Source organism: Henckelia pumila, chromosome 3 (assembly GCF_033568475.1).
Source record: "Henckelia pumila isolate YLH828 chromosome 3, ASM3356847v2, whole genome shotgun sequence".
NCBI lineage: Eukaryota > Viridiplantae > Streptophyta > Magnoliopsida > Lamiales > Gesneriaceae > Henckelia > Henckelia pumila.
The window spans coordinates 38,245,544-38,266,060 of NC_133122.1; the positions used below are offsets into that span (position 1 = coordinate 38,245,544).

Genomic DNA, 20,517 nt, shown 5'->3' on the forward strand with positions numbered 1-20,517 from the left:
AACGCACGCTTTCTCCACTTTCTTCCACAGATCAAGAATCACGCCCCTCTTCCTTCTCATTTCGCTCTTTGATCCATAAACCTAACCAAAAGTTTCACAAATTCCAGGCTCAGTGCTTTTGATTTGTGGTTGTACGTTGAAATAAAGTTATGGGGAAAGAGGAGTTTGTGGAGTGACTGAGCTAACATTGAAAACTGACCCCCTTTTTTTTTGCGTGGTAGCAGTTGCAATTTACAGTTGTAAGTTACTGGAGGAGAACCCATAATGTGTTGATGTTTAATATGGGTAAATTTGATCGCCCCTTGAAATAATTTTACCTTTTGGCGTGGTGCTGACCTGGGTTTGTCTTTGGATTTATTTTGTTTTTTCTCTTTGTGGGTTTTCGGATAAAATCCTCAAGCACAGATTTGTTTTGGCGGCTTCTTATATTTCTTGATTCTTTGCTGGGCGGTGCTTCTGAAATCTCCTAGGTTTTTGCTGGTTCTTCTGTATAATCTAGTTTGTGGATTGTTGTTCTCTAAACCAAGATCTTCTTGGATTCCTAGGATTTTTATTTTCACTAGATTTACTCGCAATTTTCATAAATTGCGAGTTATCATTTCTGGTCGTTGCATTTTGAATCTCTGCATGCTTATCTGGGGAAATGGTGAATCGTAGCACCAACAGCAACAATAGTAATCCAGCCGACGGGAATAGGAACCAATCAACCACTTCTTTAGGTGCGGGTGGAGGAGCTACCAGGTCATGGGGAACCACTGTTTCTGGTCAATCTAGAACGACAAGCGGTAGTGTGGGTTCTCCCTCAAGCCGAAGTGAGTCTGCGGTGGCAACTCCAGTCAGTGAGAGCACTTGCCTTCGGTTGAACAATCTTGATATCCAAGGAGATGATGCTGGATCTCAGGGGACATCTGGGTGAGACGTTGAGTCTTTCATTTTACTTCATTGTGCTGCAGACCAGAGGCGTTTAAAGCTAGCATAATTTGGTTTAGAAAATCACTCGAGTCTTGCTGATTAGTTCTGTGGATTTATGGTTTCAATTTTTAACGAAAAAGGTCAAAGAGTAAACATTACAGAATTGTGGCAGCGAGTAGAAAACCTTGTTGATATGCAATGAATGTTGTAAACCATATACATCCGAGGAGTTTAGGAAAAGGACATTATAGGTTGTGGGTTAATGCACCACATTATCCTAGATTTAGGGGTCCGGGAAACAAATGTGGTCTCTGGTCTCATTTTATCTGGTTTAGGTGCATTGGGATCACTATATTTCATACTGCTGCATAAAAAAATTAAACAGAAAAGGTGTTTTTTAAACATTGTTTGTGCCAATGATTGAGCTATGGTAGTCCATGTGACTAACAAAGAAAAAGTTGAATTAGTTGTGTGTAACCGTGCTGATCACCACTTACAAAATTAAAAGAATCTTTGGAAGGTTTACAATGTGAACGCCTCCTCCAACAGTGAGAATCTTCTAATCGATCATACCTTTTTTAAACAGCAAAGGGAAGAAGAAGAGGGGTCAACGTGCTGTTGGTGGCGATAAGAGTGGTCGAGGGCTTCGCCAGTTTAGCATGAAAGGTTTTTGTTCATCATATTTTCTTATACAATATCATTCTTTCTCAAAATCGTTACCTATGCAGCATGTTAGACTGAACATTTCTAAGTTTATTCTTTGTAAGTTGTCTGGTGTGATTGCATTCAAGAGATGGTGTATATTACTAAAATAGTCACCTCCTTTTAAGATTACATAAACTGATTAACAAGACAAAGAATGAGTCAAATTCAGGAAGCCAATGCAGAATTTAACATAAAACCATATCTTTGTGAAACTTATATGCTTAATGCTTTAATTTGTGCACTATAATTTATCCTTTTGTTCTTCACACCTGTATGATTATGGATTGTTGTAACTACTATATATTTATTATTTACACCATCTACTTGTGCATATATCTTTTTCACCCAATCACAGAATACATGAAAGTGGCATCATATTGCATACAACAAAATCATTATTTTTCGGGTACATTCCAATTGTCACGAGTAGTCTGGACTCTGGCGGGGAATGACAGAACTATGGTGACTTCGGTCACTGAGTAATTTTGTTTTCAGAGGTCTGTTGTGGGTGGGGCATGACCATATTTGGTTTAAAAAGGATTAACAAACTAATGATCAGAATTCATATGTTATTTGGCAGTGGCACATTTTCTTACTCGGGTTTCTGTTAGGCTTGCATCAGGTGCTGTCTACATTTTTGAGTTAGAGCTACTATAAAAATAACTAACCAATGGGAATAAAAGCAAGTTAAGGAATTCACGTGGTTTGGTCATCAAGCTTTAATTTTGTGGGCAGGTTACTGTTCTGTTGTAATAGAAAGAATTTGGAATGTGGTTGATACCATTATGCAAATCCTCAAGGATAAACCCATAAGTAATAAACCAATTCCTTTTAACTATAATCTTGACATTCACTCAAATTTACCATGTTGACGGCCTACAAATATTTGTCCATCCTTATCTTGTGGGGTAGATTATTCTTGGACTTCTTGAACTAGTTGGTCCTGAACAGTAAACTTGTAGCCTTCCAGAAATACATCCTACTCATGCTTAGAAAAAAAAATTGTTCATTGCACCTAATCAGAAATGTGAAGTCTCAGGGCTGTTAAGTAATAAAACATCAAGCTGCAGTATTAAGCAATCTAAACATAACTTACAGATGTGGTAGAAGTGGTGCATTGATTTTTGGCAGATTTTTTGTGTGCCATATGAGGCAATTAAATTCCTAACTACGTTATCCCTTGCAGACACGAGAACAAGCGGTAACTAGGCAACTACAAAGTTCCTATCAAAAAAAACTAGGCAACTACAAAGTGTAACAAGCTATCCATGAGGTCTTGATTAGTCGTCATGTTAGCCAGAGCCAAAATATAAAGCATACAATGGCTAATATTTTGTTTTGTTGGTTGCCTAACGTCATAGACTAATGCTTACCTTACCTCCTACCTATCAGAGATCAAACCTTCTATGTGGAGGCAATGATTGCCTTCTATCACTTTGTTGAGATGGAAAAGGTGGAAAAGGACTTTGTAAAAATACAGAATTATAACGAGATACTACATGACTTTTTTACGGGATTCGAATTGTTAATTTACTTGCCTTCGTCAAATTGATACTTTGTATGATGTAGGACTAGAGAACCAATGGGATATTGATGCTAATATGTATCTTACTTTCTCTAAAATGATTACAAAGGAACAATTAATTCATTCCATGCATTATGGGCTCTAACTGCCTTGTGAATTATCTTGCATGACCGTTAAACTGGTATTATTAATCTTCCATTTATGCTTATCCCAACGCACGATATGTAGTACAAAATCTGGCATGGTCACGCCGACTTAAGGGTGTGTAACTGAGAAGTTTGTGTTTTGTTGTGTTTCACTCTTAAGAAATCTTAAAAAATAATTATGTCATTATCACCACTTTGTGGTTCTTAGGAGTAGACTATATCAGGGAATTGTTATAACTGTAGGAAATAACAGTTGAACTAAAAACACAAATCAAGTGGTGGCTATTACTGTGGCTTATCAGTTATCAAAATTTTTATTTTATGGCTCTTTATTTGGGCTGAGTAAAGGTTAATCTTTGTTTTCGTTGTGGATAGTGTGCGAGAAAGTGGAAAGCAAAGGGAGAACTACATATAATGAGGTCAGATGGCTACGTGAATTCGCTCTGTTTCCCCTTTAGTTAAAATTAATTGCAAAATTTCTCTTACCTGCCTCTGATTCACTCAATTTGCGCATTGCTCATTAATCATGATGTCCTATCGTCATGATGGTCTGATATTTAGAGGAAATGTTATAGGTTTGGATTCATGCTATTTGTTTGTTTTTCTACTTAGGATTTACCAATTTGCGGTGTCGTATGGTGGTTTAGGCCTGCTAGTTGCACCATTTCCATCACTGTACTGATGTCTTCATCCTTTTCTATCTGAATCTGACAAATATTATGTCTCCTCAGGTTGCTGATGAACTTGTTGCTGAATTTGCTGATCCTAGCAATTGTGTAACATCTCCAGATCAGGTTTGTTCCTGTTTTGGACCTTTGGTTTTTATATCATGTTTGCTGCAAAACTTCTTGTCCAAACTTTAAATTTTGACCGTGTGGCAGCAACAATATGATGAGAAAAACATACGTCGAAGGGTATATGATGCTTTAAATGTGTTAATGGCAATGGATATAATTTCTAAAGATAAAAAGGAAATTCAATGGAAGGGTCTACCTCGGACTAGTCTGAATGACATCAAAGAACTTAAGGTTAAATTTTCATTCCTTCTTTTTACAATGTTTTTTATCTTTTCCATTTCATCACATGAATGGGCCATTTGCTTCAGATTCACTCCCACTGAGAAATAAATTTTATTTACATTAGCCTTCTAAAGCTAATTCATCTCAACGGAATAAACTGACTGCAGACTGAAAGTCTTGGACTTAGAAACCGAATTGAAAATAAAGCAGCGTATTTGGAAGAGCTCGAGGAACAAGTGAGATTTCTTTCTTTTGTATAGTGCATAATGACTGCTTTGCTGAGGTTTTTTGGAATTTGGTTTAAGATTTATTTATTGTGTATACTGACTGTTTCGCTGAGGTTCATTGGAATTTGTTTCTCGACCTGTAGCTTATTATGATTTTGTTCCATAGTATCACTTCTTTTGATTTCCTCCATTCCAATTCTTTGATGCAGTATGTCGGCCTTCAAAATCTGATACGGAGAAATGAAAAACTATATAGCTCAGGAAACACTCCTAGTGGCGGAGTGGCATTGCCTTTTATTTTGGTTCAGGTAGTGTTGATTGCAATTTCTTTGTCAACATTGGCTCTTGCTTTTTCAAAAGAATTTTGTGATGTTTGTTATATATGCACGTCTGCGCTCCTGAATTTCAAAAGGTTGAGTTCAAGCTCATCAAGCTCAAAAAATTTGTTCGGCTCATGAGCCAGCTCATGTTCTCAAATTGGGTTTATGAAATATGTTCATAAATATGTTCACATCTGAATCAAGAGGTTGGCTCGCACTCAAGCTCGGAACTCTTTCACGAGCTCTATATAAAACTAATACTTGTATGTGAAAACCACATACATAATATTTGAAATATCAATTTTATTATTTATTATTTTAAATATAAAATTATGTTTGAGCTTGTGAGCTCGTGAAACAACATTTCAGCTCAAATTAGTGTTTACGCCTTTATGGGGACTTCCCATCAACAACCTTGACATTCATTCACATATGGTGAATTAGGAAATTCAAACAGTGCATGGAAAGAACATCATCTAAATTTATTTTGATAATTGGTTTCTTCTGTATTTGCGATAAATGGACTTTTTAAAACGGCATGCTACATTTGGAGAAGCTTTTGACCATGTCCGTTGCACTTACATGAAGAGAAACCATGATTGTGATATCTCATGTAAGTACACATGGTTCTTATTCTTCATTGGGTTTGTTTTCATGATTGTTGACATACACCCTGTTGATAATTAATTAATCATGATTGTTTGTGTTTGAAATAGAGCTAAGATGCACTTTTGGATAACATTCTCATATATGCTTTTTAATATTATAGACTCGTCCTCATGCCACAGTGGAGGTAGAAATATCAGAAGATATGCAGTTGGTGCATTTTGATTTTAATAGGTAAGGGAATTATTCTAGGCATTTGCCCTGAGTATGTAATTAGCTGAAGGAAAGTTAATGTTGCATGCCATGCACTGACTTTTAAATGAATGTTTTGAGCGACCAGGGAAGACATGATGATATGCATGTATAATTGTATATTATTATAACATATTTTTTTACCCCCAAGCCATTTTAGTGCATTTTTCTTCTGGATTCTTTACAATCTTGGATTGCATTAACCGTGTAAATTTTATTGTGGCCCCACCATGTACATGCTTTTAATTGGGGATCAAAATTTTCAAGGAAATGATAGATTCCAATGTCTCTAACACAAGAGATTCTTTCATTTCTTTGCAGCACTCCTTTTGAGCTACATGATGATTATTACATTCTCAAAGCAATGAAATTTTGCGAAAAACCAAGAGATGGAGGGGAGAGCTCCCATGTGCCCAGTTACCAACCTCAAATCCCTCATCCTTCAACATCAAACATTCCGGCCATACCTCCTGCCTCGCCTCCCGTTCCTGGAATATTGAAGGCACGTGTTAAACATGAGCATTAGTTTCTCACACCATCTGTATATCATGTAAAAATATGAAATTGAATCAGGTGCTCATTTGTAGCTTTTCACCACCTTAAGAAATTTTCACTCAACCATAGGAATGGAAGGTTTTAGGATTTCCTTTTTGCTTCTCTGACCATCTAGCATTTTGATTAGTTCATAGAATTATATCCAGGTTTTACATTTCGGTTCTTGGCATATATAACTATATATATTGTTTCAAATTTCTCTTTTATGTAGTAGAATATATATTTCCTTCTCGATTCTGCCAATAGACGGGATACCCGCATAATCCGTGTTTTGTACAGATGAAGTGTGCATGCATATAAGAACTTATACCAATGACATAGACGAGTCAAATTTAACCTTTCTTTATAAATGTGGATCATCCAACAAGTATTGACATGCTTTGGGTGTATGAAATGCATGTTTTGAATACATTTGTGGTATTTAATTATTTATGGCGGTGTTTCAAGGCCAACATCCTTGATGTTTTTTGCGCCTCAGCCTCAGAGAAAAAGCTTTATTTAGGTACGTTTGTCCACGGTGAATGTTGAATGTGTCTTCAGCCTTAAAGCTTGTACCCGTATGTTCCGTAGGATGAATCTAAGTATCTATTCTTACATTCCATGGTTTGCTGGTTATATATATAGTTACTTTTACTACCAAAAAATATATATAACCTTGGAAAATATCACATTTATAATTGCTATTTTCAGAATTTGTTCGTATAGAAGATTAAGCTCGACCCTCCCACTACTAATTGAGCATCTCCTTTATGTATACAAGGATATATACCACAAATGATGATGCACCGCATGATTCTTCTAAAAATATTAGAGAACATCACAGGGTGATTTATGAATATTCAAATACCGAAAACAACGCGATAGAGAAGTAAAAAGTATTTTAAAATGTTTGAAGCGTACGACAAAATAGTTAATGAGATGGTATTATTTTAGATAGTGTTCTAAAAGGCAGCGTCTAGGTGGTAGGTGCGTTTTCTTGCTAAGAGGCGTTGCCCGCCTAATCTCCCGGGCGTCGCTTAGGCGGTTATTATTTTTTATTTAAAAAAATTTAAAAATAAAAAACTAAAAAAGAGAGATGCGAGAAACAAACACAGAAGAAAAGAAGAAGCGCAGAAAAGAAAGTCAAGCAAAAAATTAAATCTCATATTATATATGAAGAGTTGATATCTATTAATATTTATATTGTTGTTATTATTATTATTATTATTATTATTATTATTAAAATTTTATAAGAATTTCGTACAAAAACTAAAAAACATAAGCATAAAAATTATATTTTATAGTAAACATGAATATCTCAAGTTATTTATTATTTAAGTTTTTTAAAAAATCGCCTAGATCCCGCTTAGGCGGCTAGACGCTAAGCGGTGGGTCGCCGTCTGCCTAGTGCTTTTTATATCATTGCTTTAGGATAATAAACGAATCGCGTATTTTAAAGGTTCATAAACACGTATAATATTAATGTTATTTAAAGGTTCACAAACACAAATAATATTAATATTGATGGTACTAATGTGATTAAACATGAGTCAATAAATCAATACTAGGATAAAATACCCCTTGAGACAGCTCGAACTTGTCTCCAAACCTACTTTCCAAAATTGGAATGAACCAGCTAACCAAAAAGTTTTGCCATAATCAGGCATCATCAATTAGTAAAGTTGTTAAACAAACATTGCCGTAAAGTATGGCAAATTTGTAATTTCATCCTCCCTATTCTCAACTAATATATGAACCCAAAAAAAGTTTATCAAAGCATTCTGAACACCTAAATAACATCAATATTTGCATCTCACATCCACTTTGCAGAGGCTTCAATGCTCGAATAATCGTCAAATTAGGAATTACTTTTTTCTGGCAATGTTCTAACCATGCCATCGGCAAACCACTTTGAGAAACCTTCTTCTACGGCCTCTCGCATCCAAGCATGTCGGCAGCATGCAACGGCTTCAGGAATGGTTAGCCAACTTCTTTCTCTCTGGCTTTTTTCTGGCCAGGACTCGAGTTCCTCCTCCACATACAAAGCATACATGGAAGCTCTACACAAACCTTCTGGACTGTATTCATCCTGCAGCGTTTTACTCTTGAAACTGTAGCATCCTAGATAATGCTGAAATAAAACAATGCATATCTTAAAGCCCTGATTTTTTCAGAGAAACATCATGCTATCCACATTGCAGAACGGGAAAAGAAAAAACATAAAAAAATACATGATGATCATAGAGTTCTTCATGGTTATTAGAGGTGTAAACAAGTGCAGATGTCGCATTGTCTAAGTTCAATAAGCAATCCAAGGTGTGGGCCTTACCGAAGTGAGGTGCACTAATTTAGATGTACTATGAGAAGTTTGTCACAAGACAATCAAGATCCAAAATACAGAAACAATTAACAGCAATCCACAAAAAGAATACTTAAAAGAATGTTTGGAAAAGATTGAGGCTTTTTAGGCCAGGAAATCCCATCAACACCCTAATTGTAGTAGAACTTTGATGCCTGAACAATTATGGGAAAAGCAATAAAATGAGTACAATCAGGCACTAATTGGCTTTAATTTAGAAATTGTTTTGCTTCCCCGAGAATGTACTTTATGTACTAAACACCTGAATCCACCAACAAAGAAACTACTGGGTCGAACTCAAAATCAAGAGTTGATTATGTTCATATAAGTGGGTTACTTCATTGTCATATAGAGCATGTCACCTTATAGCAAATACTGAGGCATTGCTTTAGTAAAACACTAAAACTAAAATCGAATATTATTAATAATCATGCAGATATAATCTTTGATCAGGAAACATAAATTAAACAAACATGATTGGGAAATCAACTTCACATAATATGTCACCATTAAATCCCCTCGAACTCCCGCCTCCTCTACGGCTTCCCTGACTGCTGCCTCCTCAGCTGTTTCGTCATTCTCCCACCCACCCTGTAAAGAAAAACAGAAGACGCACAATGATGGTAGCATTGTCACTATCATATTCATTATGAATTTAATCTCGCATAGTTAAGAGGCACATGTAAAAATTAAAGAAGCATGTCTCAATCATATATTCGTATTAATTCATAGGTTTCCAAAGTTTTTGGAGGTAGACATACTTAAAAAAATCTCATATTTATCAAATTCTCAGTTAAAATGATTTACATTTTCTTCGTGACCATCAACAAAAATTCTTATCATTAATTCAACATATAAATCCATGATATCATAGAATACTTGGCATGGATACACAGCAAATTTGCATCTAAGCAAAATCAAACAAACGTGCGTATATAAGCAAAAATATTATCAGTATAATATTCAATAATCGCTATTGTAGTATTTTAACCATTTTCATTTCAAGAATTAATCCTCCAAATCGCACAATATGATTGTGTTCAATGAATGGTTTATCTATGAACATAAATATACTGTAATGACAAGAGAAAATGGTATTTGGTTTGAACTCAAGGAAAATAAAGCCAGATTGAGATTTTATAAGATGACCAGTCAAAACCATACACAAAGGCACTCACTCAAGGCTTGCGCCAAGGAAGGGCCACATCTATCAACTTAAATAAACAAAGCAAAGTCAATACAAGAAAAAGAAACTTAAATTTAGATCGTCAAAGAAAAGGTTCATAAGATGCTTTCACTGTCCCTCGGTGTTTACATCCAGTTACAAGTCAAAAAAGTCTGAGATTTCTTTCAATCTTCTTGTCTAGAGCATTTTCTAGGATACTATCAATAAAGGATAAAAATATGGGACCAGTATAAATTTATCACCAACAAAAGAATGTCATAAACCATAAAAATAAATGAAAATGATTCATGTTTCCGCTTCCAACTATTTAGATGTGCATGCCCACAACTCACACCTTGGGAAATAGAAGACCAGGTCCACTAGTAGAATTGATCATTAGTACTTCAACTATCATCTCAGATGAATCACCTCCATTGTTTTCTGCATTTATGTATTTGAATGGAATACACCTGAGAAAGAATGTGCTAGTCAGAAACAAGAAACTACGGTGCATGTTTACACATATGAACAAAGTTATCAGGTCAAACCCAGTAAAGTTTTCAGGACAAACTACACATAAATAACTGAAATATTGCATGGTTATGTTGATTGTCATAATCTCTGATTAAGGGAAACTTTTGAAACTTCTTTTGCGAAGCTTCTTATCCATTATTAATAATAGCAAAAAAGCACACACGTTGTCCGTGAAAATTACATAAAATACAACAATGGAAGAAAAAAATTGAATGATAAAGAACGTGTATTGTTTAATTGTTCTATGTTTTTTTACGAGGTAAAAATTATTTTTCGGAGAGAAAGTAAAACAAAATATTACGATAGTAGAGATGAAACCTGGGAGGGAGGATGAGAAAGTGGGATAGTGAAAATGAGACATTAATTTTTACCCTTCTTCAATTGGCTTTTTAAAAAAATTTCAATTAGTAAAATTAGGGCAGTTTAGGATGCTAACTTAATATACCAAAGACAGTTTTTATGAGACCCTCTCCCATTATAATATAGTAAAGAATAGTAAAGATATTCACAACACAAGTACAGGTAAGACAAAGTGCAGGGAATATCTAAGGAAGTTCACCCCTTAAGGCTCATCTTTCTAAGTAAATTCATGCACAAAACAAGACATACTAGATTAACATCGATGAAAATATCATACACCCTGATCAAATTGATTAAAAGTACAAACATAGGTGGAAACCGTCCAAACTTAGGATCCATCCACAAAAGATGATCAATCAAAATAGCAGCGAGCAATTTGCAAATTCACTCTTAGCTTAAAATGTAGCAAATTGTAAACTGAGTCTAAGATCACATACACAGTCAAATATGCCAGATAGTATCACCAACAGTTGATTCTGCATGTAAGCACACTCTAACCATGTAACATGGACATTCACATTCTCTTCATGATTCATCTTGCATGTCAGAGAGAGAAAGCAAGTTCTAAAAAAACAAATTTTAAAATGGTCATACACATTGAAGAAAGTCCAGAGAGAGCTTCTTTCACCCTAGCAGATCTCTAAGGTTGAGAAGAAATTAACCATTTTATTTACTTAGCATATGGCCTATTAATCATATCAAACAAAACTTGAGACCTGTGGAGCTGGTCCCTGGGTGACAAAATGGCATGTACATATGAAAAAAAAACTCCGTATCCTTTTTCTCTAACTTACCGTTTGCTCAACAACCAAAAAGGAATTCAAATTGCAAAATCATCAAGAAACATCTAAATTAAGGAACAAGATTATAGTAATCTTAACATAGTAGAGAGTGAACATAAGATGGATTAACAAAATAAATAATAAATAAAGCACTGACAACAAAAGCCATCAGCCAAAACAAGAGGATAGAAATATCTTAGGTTCTATGACACATGCATTTTCCCATCTATGTTCACTTGCATACATATGCATGAAGTTAAAGACTCCGACAATTTAATGAACATTGTCTCCCAACTAAACAAAACCCAGCAGCAAACAATACCTCGAGAATCAAAGGAACGAAATATAAAACCCAAAAGTCACACATTTCTTTAATCAAACAAAAACCCAAATTTATAATCGAATCAATAAAATTCCCAGGAAACGTCCAAAACCAATCCCTAGCTGGGAAAAAAAAATTTGAAGCGAAACTCACATGCAATCAAACACACGTCAAAGTATGCATGCATGAATATATACACACGAAATGGCGAGCGAAGAGAAAAATACCCAGCAATGAGGCGGTAACCATCCTCGTAACGCTGCTGATGTCGACCAGTTCGAGCCACCAATTCAGACATCTATTCAACAATGATAATTTAAAAAAAAAATTAACAAAAGAAACGAAAAACGTGAACGAAGTTCGAATCTGCCCCTCTGCCTGTATATATACAAGAATCAAAATCTGCCTTTTATCAATAAAAAGGAATCAAAAAAAAAATCACAATGGGCATTAAGAACCCCGCATTACTCCTCGATTTCTAGCCTAATTTCTCCAAAAACGAACCGAAAATTTTCCCATTGCTTTCTGAAAACCTATTTTTAGGAAAAAGGGGAGAAAATTAACGTGAGTTAATGGGGGAGAGTGCAGCGAATTAATCGGAGCATGTTTTTTTGGGAAATTTTGGAGTCCTCAGTCAATTTTCGGTGCTTCGAATTTGGGAGGTCGGTTATATATATTATAATAAAATACTCCATCTACATTACTTTCAAATTCTTTTCTTTTATTTCGTCCCCTGCGTGAAATGACGGTTATGCCCTTCACCCATTAGGGAGGCAATGTAGATTCTCTCCAAGGACAGTTTTGTACTTTCTCATGACAAGAAGCTTTCATGATTTGAGCCGTTAGTGCCACGTCATTCCAGCTTGGAGAATTTCTTTTTTTAATCACAAAAAATGGAAAAATATCCCATGGAGTAAAATGTTCCACTTATATTTCCAAACATATACTTCTTAATGTCGAAATAACATTTAACCACTCAATTCCGTTGTATATTTCTCTTTTCAGTTCTCTTCCGTCGTTTCAATTTTAAAAATCAATATTTTTCATTTGTTTTTACAGCGCGTATAAACAAAAATTCTTGATGAATATTTAAGAAAAAGAAGGGGGCTGCCTAGTGATGGAATAAATATGTGCACATAAAGAGTTGGTGTAATGGTGGATCATATAGAGATATTAAAGTCAAGTGTACAAATTCAAACATTCATTGGAAATAATTTTACATGCATCTGACTCATTCACCACTTGCATGCCTTCACTCCATAAAAATGTAGCACACCAACTTTTACCATGAGGCAGGCATGCTTTCAACCCCATATAATTGCCAACTTGTGCTGAAAAATAAAAATAAAAATCTCCATTATCATAGAGTAGAGTTTCCAGAAAAGAAAAAGGAATATATGAAACAGGAACGATTTTTAAATAATATTTATCTACAATAGCATCACTGACAGTAAATTGAATAAAATGACACTACTGTAAAAACAGAAAATTTGAAACAACTGTATCTCATGAACTGCCCCTACAAGAAGCGAAAACTTGAGAGCGTGATAAGGAATGCACAAGACTTGAGAGTATGTTGTCACAAAGAATGAGGAGTAATTCTAGAGCAAAACGGCAAGACAAAGTGAAGTGGTGGAGGCTAGAATTCACTTGATGAATCATGCTCAAGATTTATGTTAGCAATTTTAATGATTCCATCAATGGGAATAAGTGGTTGTTATATAAAGCTTGTTTTAGGTAGTGTTTGGGAGAGCTTCTAGGAAGCACTTCTAATATTTTCTTTGATAAAAGTGCTTCCTAGAAGCTCTCCCAAACACTACCTAAACCTTGCCAACGTCCAGATTTTATATTCTTGTTCGCAGGTTCATGACTTGGTCGGCACCGCATGTTCCTTGAACAAAATTCGCCATTTGGAACTTATCAAACCTGGTTATTGATGCATGGATCTTGTCATAAAACAGGCCATAAAAGCTACCAGTTATTAAATATCTATCATGAGGTGGGACTAACATTCAAACGAATTGTGTGTGCGCCCAACACAAGGAGCATTTCCAATGCTCCAAGTAAAAAGTTAAGATTCCAACTAAAAGAGAACAAAATGAGCCAGCCATGTATATCTTTACACAGGAACCTGGCACTAATGAATGAATGAACCAGCAATGGATACTATATCTAACCTATAAAAAGTGGTGTGGGGGAGCGGGTCGGCTGTGGAAAATTCTCCTCAACACCCAGTCCAACTGTAAGCATTTTGTTGTTTCCATCTCTCACTTTCGTAAGATGAACCCAACTGTCAATTCACAAAAGCCGCCAGATAATATCAAATTAGCCCAGTAATAACTAAGAATATGGTACAATATTGATTTGTAAATAATCTACCAGTTTAATGAATTCAAACGCTCACTTTAGTGTGCTCCTTCACGTTTGAGTTAATAACCGACAAGGTGAACCATTAAGGTGTGACAATTTCAGGAATTAGTATCTTCAATACCACCAGTCACTTGTTAACTTCTAAATACAACTTTCCATGGCATCCGTCATGCAGCCTCGCTCACTTAAACATGCTGTTAGTAAATCTAATCCTTCATAAACAATAGATTCTTCAGGATGGGTTCTATCACCAGTAAAAAACACATGCATGCCACTTCCAAGTTCGATCCAGCTGCAACCAGGTGACTTCTTCACATCATGTTGCTTCATTGTATTTCTCAAGTTTGCCACCTCTTCATATCTTCCAGCCTCTCCATAAATATTTGACATCAAAATGTAATTTCCACAATGTTCTGGGTCAAGCTCAAGCACATGTTGGACAGCAACCTCAGCCAAATTAGCATTTCCATAGAGGCGGCATGCACCCAAAAATGTCCTCCACACCACTTGATTGGGTTTGATTGGCATATTCAACAACAACTTAAAGGCCCCCTCAAGCAGCCCAGCTCGACCAAGCATGTCAATCACACATGCATAATGCTCAATAGCCGGAGAAACACCATACTGAGGCAGCATTTCTGCGAGAAGCTCTTGGCCATGGCTCACAAATCCAGCATGGCTGCAGGCTGCTAATACCCCAATGAATGATATCTCATCGGGCTTCAACCCAAACTCACACATGCGGTAAAAAAGATCCAATGCCTTATTTCCATAACCAAGCAAACCATATCCCATTACCATAATGTTCCATGATGCCACATCCTTAACTTTTATCTTGTCGAAAACCAAGTGTGCCTCTCTCATACTCCCACATTTTGCATACATATCCATAACTGCATTTTCAATGTATGTACCACTACCAGCCTTGACCAATCCACGTATAATCATGTAGCCATGAATCTCTCTACCATGCGTTAGTGCTGCTAAATGTGCGCAAGCGGGAAGCACAGCAGTGACAGTCACTAAATCTGGCTGAAACTTAGAGCTTAACATACCCTTCAAAAGCCTCAAAGCTCCATCATGATCGCCGCATTGCTCATAAACACTTATAATGGAGTTCCAACGAATACATATCCTTCTCAATCCCGCTCTCAAAAACTTTCAATGCATCCGCAAGCTGCCTGCATTTTCCATACATATCAATCAATGCGTTTGAAACGGCAATACCCAAATCATACCCCATTTTAATTGCAAGTGTGTGAATTACCTTCCCATTATCAACATCTCCAGCCAATGCAAGAGCAGATAGTACACCAGTAATGGTGAATTTATTAGTCTTGACCCGAATGTCGGCCATCCTCCTAAAAGTCATCAAGGCGTTACCAAACTCCCCGATATGCACGTACCCATTAATCATAGCATTCCAAAGCACAACATCATCTCTCTCAGGCAATCTATCGAACACTTCAACTGCCTCATTAATCAATCCAAACTTCAAATAACTATGCACCAGTGCACTCCCTATAAACAAGTCGAACTTCAGCCCGTGTTTAAACAACAACCCATGAATATTTCTCAAACCCAAAAAATCTGGGCAAGCCTTGATTACACAAGGGAAAGTGAACTTATCAGGAGCTACACCTAACAGTCGCATCTTACAGTACAAGTGAAAAGCTTCAGTTGGCATGTCATTGATGGTTAAGCCAGCTATAATAGAATTATAAACGAATACGTTGTGAACATGGGTAGACTCATAAAAAACAGATAACGCATCATCAATGGAACTACACTTAGCGTACATATTTATAAGGCTAGTAGAAGAAAGAGCAGAATTAAGATGACCACAAGAGAACATCTGTGCGTGGATTTTTCTTCCTTGCCAGAGTTCTTGATTCTGTGCACATGATTGAAGCGATGCAATGCAGGTTGATAGTTCTAGAGCTGGAATTGAGTTGGAAGAGAAGTGGCGGGAGAATTGGTCACGCGTTCTGCGTAACTGACATGCCAAGATCGCTCCTTTATTCATTCAGAATGCAATCTAGTACGATTTTATACGCATTCAAGCAAAAATGACTAGCGACGCCGACGGCGATGGACGGATGCAGGAATTGGTGGCTCCGGCGAGAGGGCACGGGGAGGATGATGGGACGAAAATATTTTCAAGTAGGCCTTTGGGCTTTTTGGTCCTTTTATAGCTCAAAGATTGGGCCTGAATTTCAAAGGTCCATTTGCAATAGTAAAACCTAATTTCATCCAAATTGGGGAAATTTCAATTTTCAGAATTTCATGAAACAGATCATCTCCAAGTTTAGATTCAGAGGGACCGATGTTCATAATCATCTGAGTTTACAGTTTACAATTCAAGAACTGAAGTGATAATTGGTTTGCCATAAAATTTAAATCAAAAATAATTTTACTACTTTACTCGATTTTGTAAAAAGAAACGTTCAAAAATATTTTGTACCATAACCAGACTTTTTTTTGGAAAATTATTTTCTCTATATATTTATTTTTTTGCAATTTTGATCTCAATGTTATCAAATTTCAGTTTTAGTACAAAATAATAAACTTTTTTAACCTTTTTTTACTTTTTTTTTTTTAAAAAAAAGGATTAATTGTTTGGATCTTAATATAACATTAACCTAAAAAAAAGGATTAATTGTTTGGATCTTGATATAACATTAACCTATGAATAAATATTGAAGAAAGTTGGAAAATTAAGCTGAAAACCTAAAACCACAAGGATATATATATATATTAGTATGGCCGATCAACAACAAATGAAACCCACAATTCAGGTTTCACACTTTCAAGATTGGACAACTTCTGGAATGAGATATGGTTGTTTCTTACAGCTTTAAATATGGTGTTTTACAAGATTGAAGGCCAAATGAACTTGTTCAAACCTTCCAAAAATCTATCAGTACTGCTCTACGAGTTCTAACAGCGACTTGTAAGTTCCCAAACCCGCGCTGAAGATGCCCAAAGCCGCAATACCAACACTGAGCACAACCTGAGAAAGGAAAATAATCGAGGCAAACAAGAATCATCAATCAACAGAAGGAAACGAGTGATCTATGAGATTCGCGTCAATATTTCAACTCTAAAAGAATACACAATACGAGTATCTAAGATTCTTGGAATTAAGGGACATAACCTGAGTTTTTGTGGCTTTCCTCCCCTGGATTTTCAAGAAGCACAAAGCTGGCATTATTATTGCCTGCATCAAAGCCACATGACGAGTTCGTGTTAGGAATTCTATATTGATAAACTCTGTATGAAGTTTGCCATGCAAATAGAGGAAAAAACGCTCAGCATCCGTAAAATTGACAGAAGTAGCATGTTTACCATAAGAACACTAAAAAGAGAACCGATTAGAGACATCACAGTACCTGCAAAAGAAAAGCGAGAAATAATGTTCATCGGTTCATACACTGTTCGGAACAACAAGACACATAAAATGTCAAAGTAGAAGAAATTGAAAAAGCAATAACATGACAGTCACCTACCAAAAAAGGGAATAAGAAATGCGACGATTAGGGAAGATATGACAAGAGCTGTTCGTAGAAGAACAAAACACCAATAACTAACTGGACAAGCTATCAGGCAGCAACTCCTCCAGACTTCTGGCCAGAGGGTTCATCAACAGGGAATACGTATTTACTGCTAAGGAATTAAGAGCTATTTCCACAAAAATATAAAGTATAGCATCACGATATATTATTTTAGCAGAGATTTTCTGAAAGGATATTTGGTGAGTGGATTAATAACCTGCACAAAAAGAAACAAGAAGTAAATCAGCAATGTCAATAGAGCACATCAACAAGCACTATCATAGTGTTCATCATCCATCAGGACTCACCGTTGTCCATAATGCGATTTTAGTACCAACTGAATTTGGTGGTAAATTCAAAGTTATCTGTGACTGTGTGTCTTGACCAAACATAAGAAATCCCATAGTAGCAGCACCACCGTAGATGATAACACATAGAATGAAACTGCATCAGCGACCAAACAGAACAGTCATGGTGCTTAGAACAGATAAAGTCTACTACTGCATGATGAAGGTTCCAAATATCAGTTGTTCAGTACCATATTACTATTGCTTTAGTGAATTTGGTTTTATCAGCCATTGATTGGTAAATATTTGGAAACACTGAGTGTCCGGAGTAGCAATAGCCGTAGACACCAATGGCGAAAGGCATGCCACTCCAGCTCACCGCTTTACTGCTTTGATGAAATCCAACTCCATCCACTGTCCCAATAAGAAATAAACACAGAACCACCAGAACTGTTGCAATGACCCCACCGGCTGCCAAGAGAATAAGATTACTCAAAATTCCACGCATTGATAAATGTGATAAGAGAAAGAAGTAGAATTCTCAAAGTTACCAGAAAGGTAAGAAATTAATCGCAGATCTTTCAACCAAACAGTTGGTAAGATAACAAGAACAGCAAGAATAGCAAACAAATGCATGGAATCCAGCTCCAAGCCCGGTAAGTTCATAGATGTTCTGGGAAATAGTCTTGTGAGATTATCCCCTTCAAGGATAATAAATTCCACACAAGATGTCTGCACTCACAGGAAGTGTTAGAATCAAGTCAAGTTTTTCAAATCACCCAAATCCGAAAACAGTGGCGTAAAGCACTTGGCTTACATATAGCTCCGCGTACAATATTATCTGCAAAAACAAAGATAAAGTACCATCACTGTAGATAAATTAACAAAAGCAATACATCAATTAGATAATTTTGACATTTTCAATCTTTTGGTTCATGCCTTCCCTCCTTAGAGGAGAGTTTGATTATAGATAGTCTACTTGCAACGAACACAAATATAAACTAACCGTAATAACAACTTACGGATACAAAAATGCGTCCATGTATCCCAAATGCAGCGGCTCCCATATCAGGAAATGTCATAATTCCTTCTGAACTTTCAAAGCAGTATTTCATTAGAGTAGCAGTATAACAACAGATCAATGCAAAGAGAACAAGCACCAGCAGACTGGCCCAGCCAGATTCTTTCACCGTATATGGTGTAGAAAGAAGTCCAACTCCAGCCATTACATTAATACCTGTGCCATAGCAAGAAGGTGAACATCCAAATAATAATAATAAAGATGACTATTTAAACTATCAAATTCAAACCAGAATTAGACAAAATATTTTTTATAGCTAGAAACCACTCACTAATCACAATAGATTCATGACTTTTTATAAATGTATTTAATGTCAAATGAAACTCACAAGTTCAAGCTATTTGAGTCTTACTTAATAGAATTGGATAATCAATTTGAAAAGAATGAATCTAGCATTAAATGATATATTTGAACTTAATTTGATCAAAACTTTGGCCCAGTACAGTCTAATTTTCGAACTGCGAGCTATAGCAAAAATAATTTGAACTCGAACTTTCACATATCAATTTGAATAGTATTCGACTCAATTCAGTTGAAAGACTCCCCTGCTCTCATACCAAAAGTTTGAATACCCACGATCCTATCTGAAAATCCTGTAAAGTCGGTGGAGAATCCATTGCACAGAGCAAGACAAAGTTCGCAAGTTGTAAACTGATACTCGTTTAGCCAAAAATATAAGAAATTTACAGATTTGTGGATCATGTAGCTTACAGTTGAAGATGGTCAGAACTAAGCTACATCCATGCTTTTAAAGGGAATTCTCCTGTCATTGCTGTTTGTACATCGAAGCTTTGTCGGACAATGAGTAATGGGTTCTCAAGTCCGTGTCAAGATCCTCAGTTTGACCCTTATAATCACTAAGCATGGATGCCTTTATATTTGAGTCCCAGATATTTTGACTGTTGATGTCCATGCTTGCATAACCAGCACCAAGATATACCTCGAAGTGTCCCAAAGTTTGGCGATGCAGCTATTGAATAAATGTCAGTTGTTTCTCTGGAGAAAAAAACAAACAAGCTGTAAAATTCATGGCCGTTTTAAAAATAGGCAATAACTCTTTGAGCTTCATGCATTTGATCCACCCGAACCAAAAAGATTGAAACTGTAAAATATAAGATTGAATTGTCTGTACCTCGATAGTTAAGCTCATCAGTCAATCAGGTTGCAGCAAAGATGAAGGATGAAAGGTCCAACGCATTTTATAGCAAACAGAGAACTTATAAAAATGAGTTGGATAAAATTAAATTAGCAAGAAACATGTTAATTGTGAAGAAGGAGAGATATGGCTGCCAAACTCGTACGAGGCTTCCAGCAGACTACAAATATTAATGCTTGCATCAAAAACTATGAAATATGGACATAAACAGCAAAGAAAAAGTCAAAAGAAGAAAGAAAAAAAAAATTAAAAGTCAAAAAGGGGGGGGGGGGGGGGGGTGGGGGGGGGGGGTGGGGGGGGG

At 36.1% G+C, this 20,517-nt stretch overlaps 4 protein-coding genes across 4 annotated transcripts; 1 reads left to right on the top strand and 3 right to left on the bottom strand.

Annotated features, from left to right (window-relative positions):
* On the top strand, nucleotides 1-6,427 carry LOC140887699 (transcription factor-like protein DPB). The gene is made up of 9 exons (XM_073295129.1): nucleotides 1-912; nucleotides 1,499-1,578; nucleotides 3,664-3,707; nucleotides 4,020-4,082; nucleotides 4,170-4,316; nucleotides 4,475-4,543; nucleotides 4,744-4,842; nucleotides 5,624-5,694; nucleotides 6,034-6,427. Exons 1-9 carry the CDS (start codon nucleotides 644-646, stop codon nucleotides 6,236-6,238), a joined length of 1,047 nt encoding a protein of 348 aa, XP_073151230.1. The 5' UTR covers nucleotides 1-643; the 3' UTR covers nucleotides 6,239-6,427.
* Nucleotides 6,428-7,814: 1,387 nt separating this feature from the next.
* On the bottom strand, nucleotides 7,815-12,394 carry LOC140891919 (nudix hydrolase 16, mitochondrial-like). Its single transcript, XM_073300613.1, has 4 exons — nucleotides 11,996-12,394; nucleotides 10,126-10,240; nucleotides 9,113-9,196; nucleotides 7,815-8,377 (listed from the first exon to the last, which is right to left on the bottom strand). The coding sequence occupies exons 1-4, from the start codon at nucleotides 12,064-12,066 to the stop codon at nucleotides 8,105-8,107; spliced, it is 543 nt and encodes a 180-aa protein (XP_073156714.1). The 5' UTR covers nucleotides 12,067-12,394; the 3' UTR covers nucleotides 7,815-8,104.
* Nucleotides 12,395-14,279: 1,885 nt separating this feature from the next.
* On the bottom strand, nucleotides 14,280-16,264 carry LOC140888502 (pentatricopeptide repeat-containing protein At3g14730-like). The gene is given in 2 exon segments (XM_073296192.1): nucleotides 14,280-15,260; nucleotides 15,262-16,264. Coding segments are annotated over 2 exon segments (1,884 nt in total). The 5' UTR covers nucleotides 16,165-16,264.
* Nucleotides 16,265-16,910: 646 nt separating this feature from the next.
* On the bottom strand, nucleotides 16,911-19,238 carry LOC140892003 (amino acid transporter AVT1A-like). Its single transcript, XM_073300727.1, is given in 11 exon segments — nucleotides 16,911-17,151; nucleotides 17,296-17,358; nucleotides 17,487-17,530; nucleotides 17,648-17,726; nucleotides 17,728-17,794; nucleotides 17,890-17,909; nucleotides 18,001-18,136; nucleotides 18,231-18,450; nucleotides 18,531-18,711; nucleotides 18,797-18,820; nucleotides 19,002-19,238. Coding segments are annotated over 11 exon segments (1,131 nt in total). The 5' UTR covers nucleotides 19,206-19,238; the 3' UTR covers nucleotides 16,911-17,058.
* Nucleotides 19,239-20,517: the final 1,279 nt, after the last annotated feature.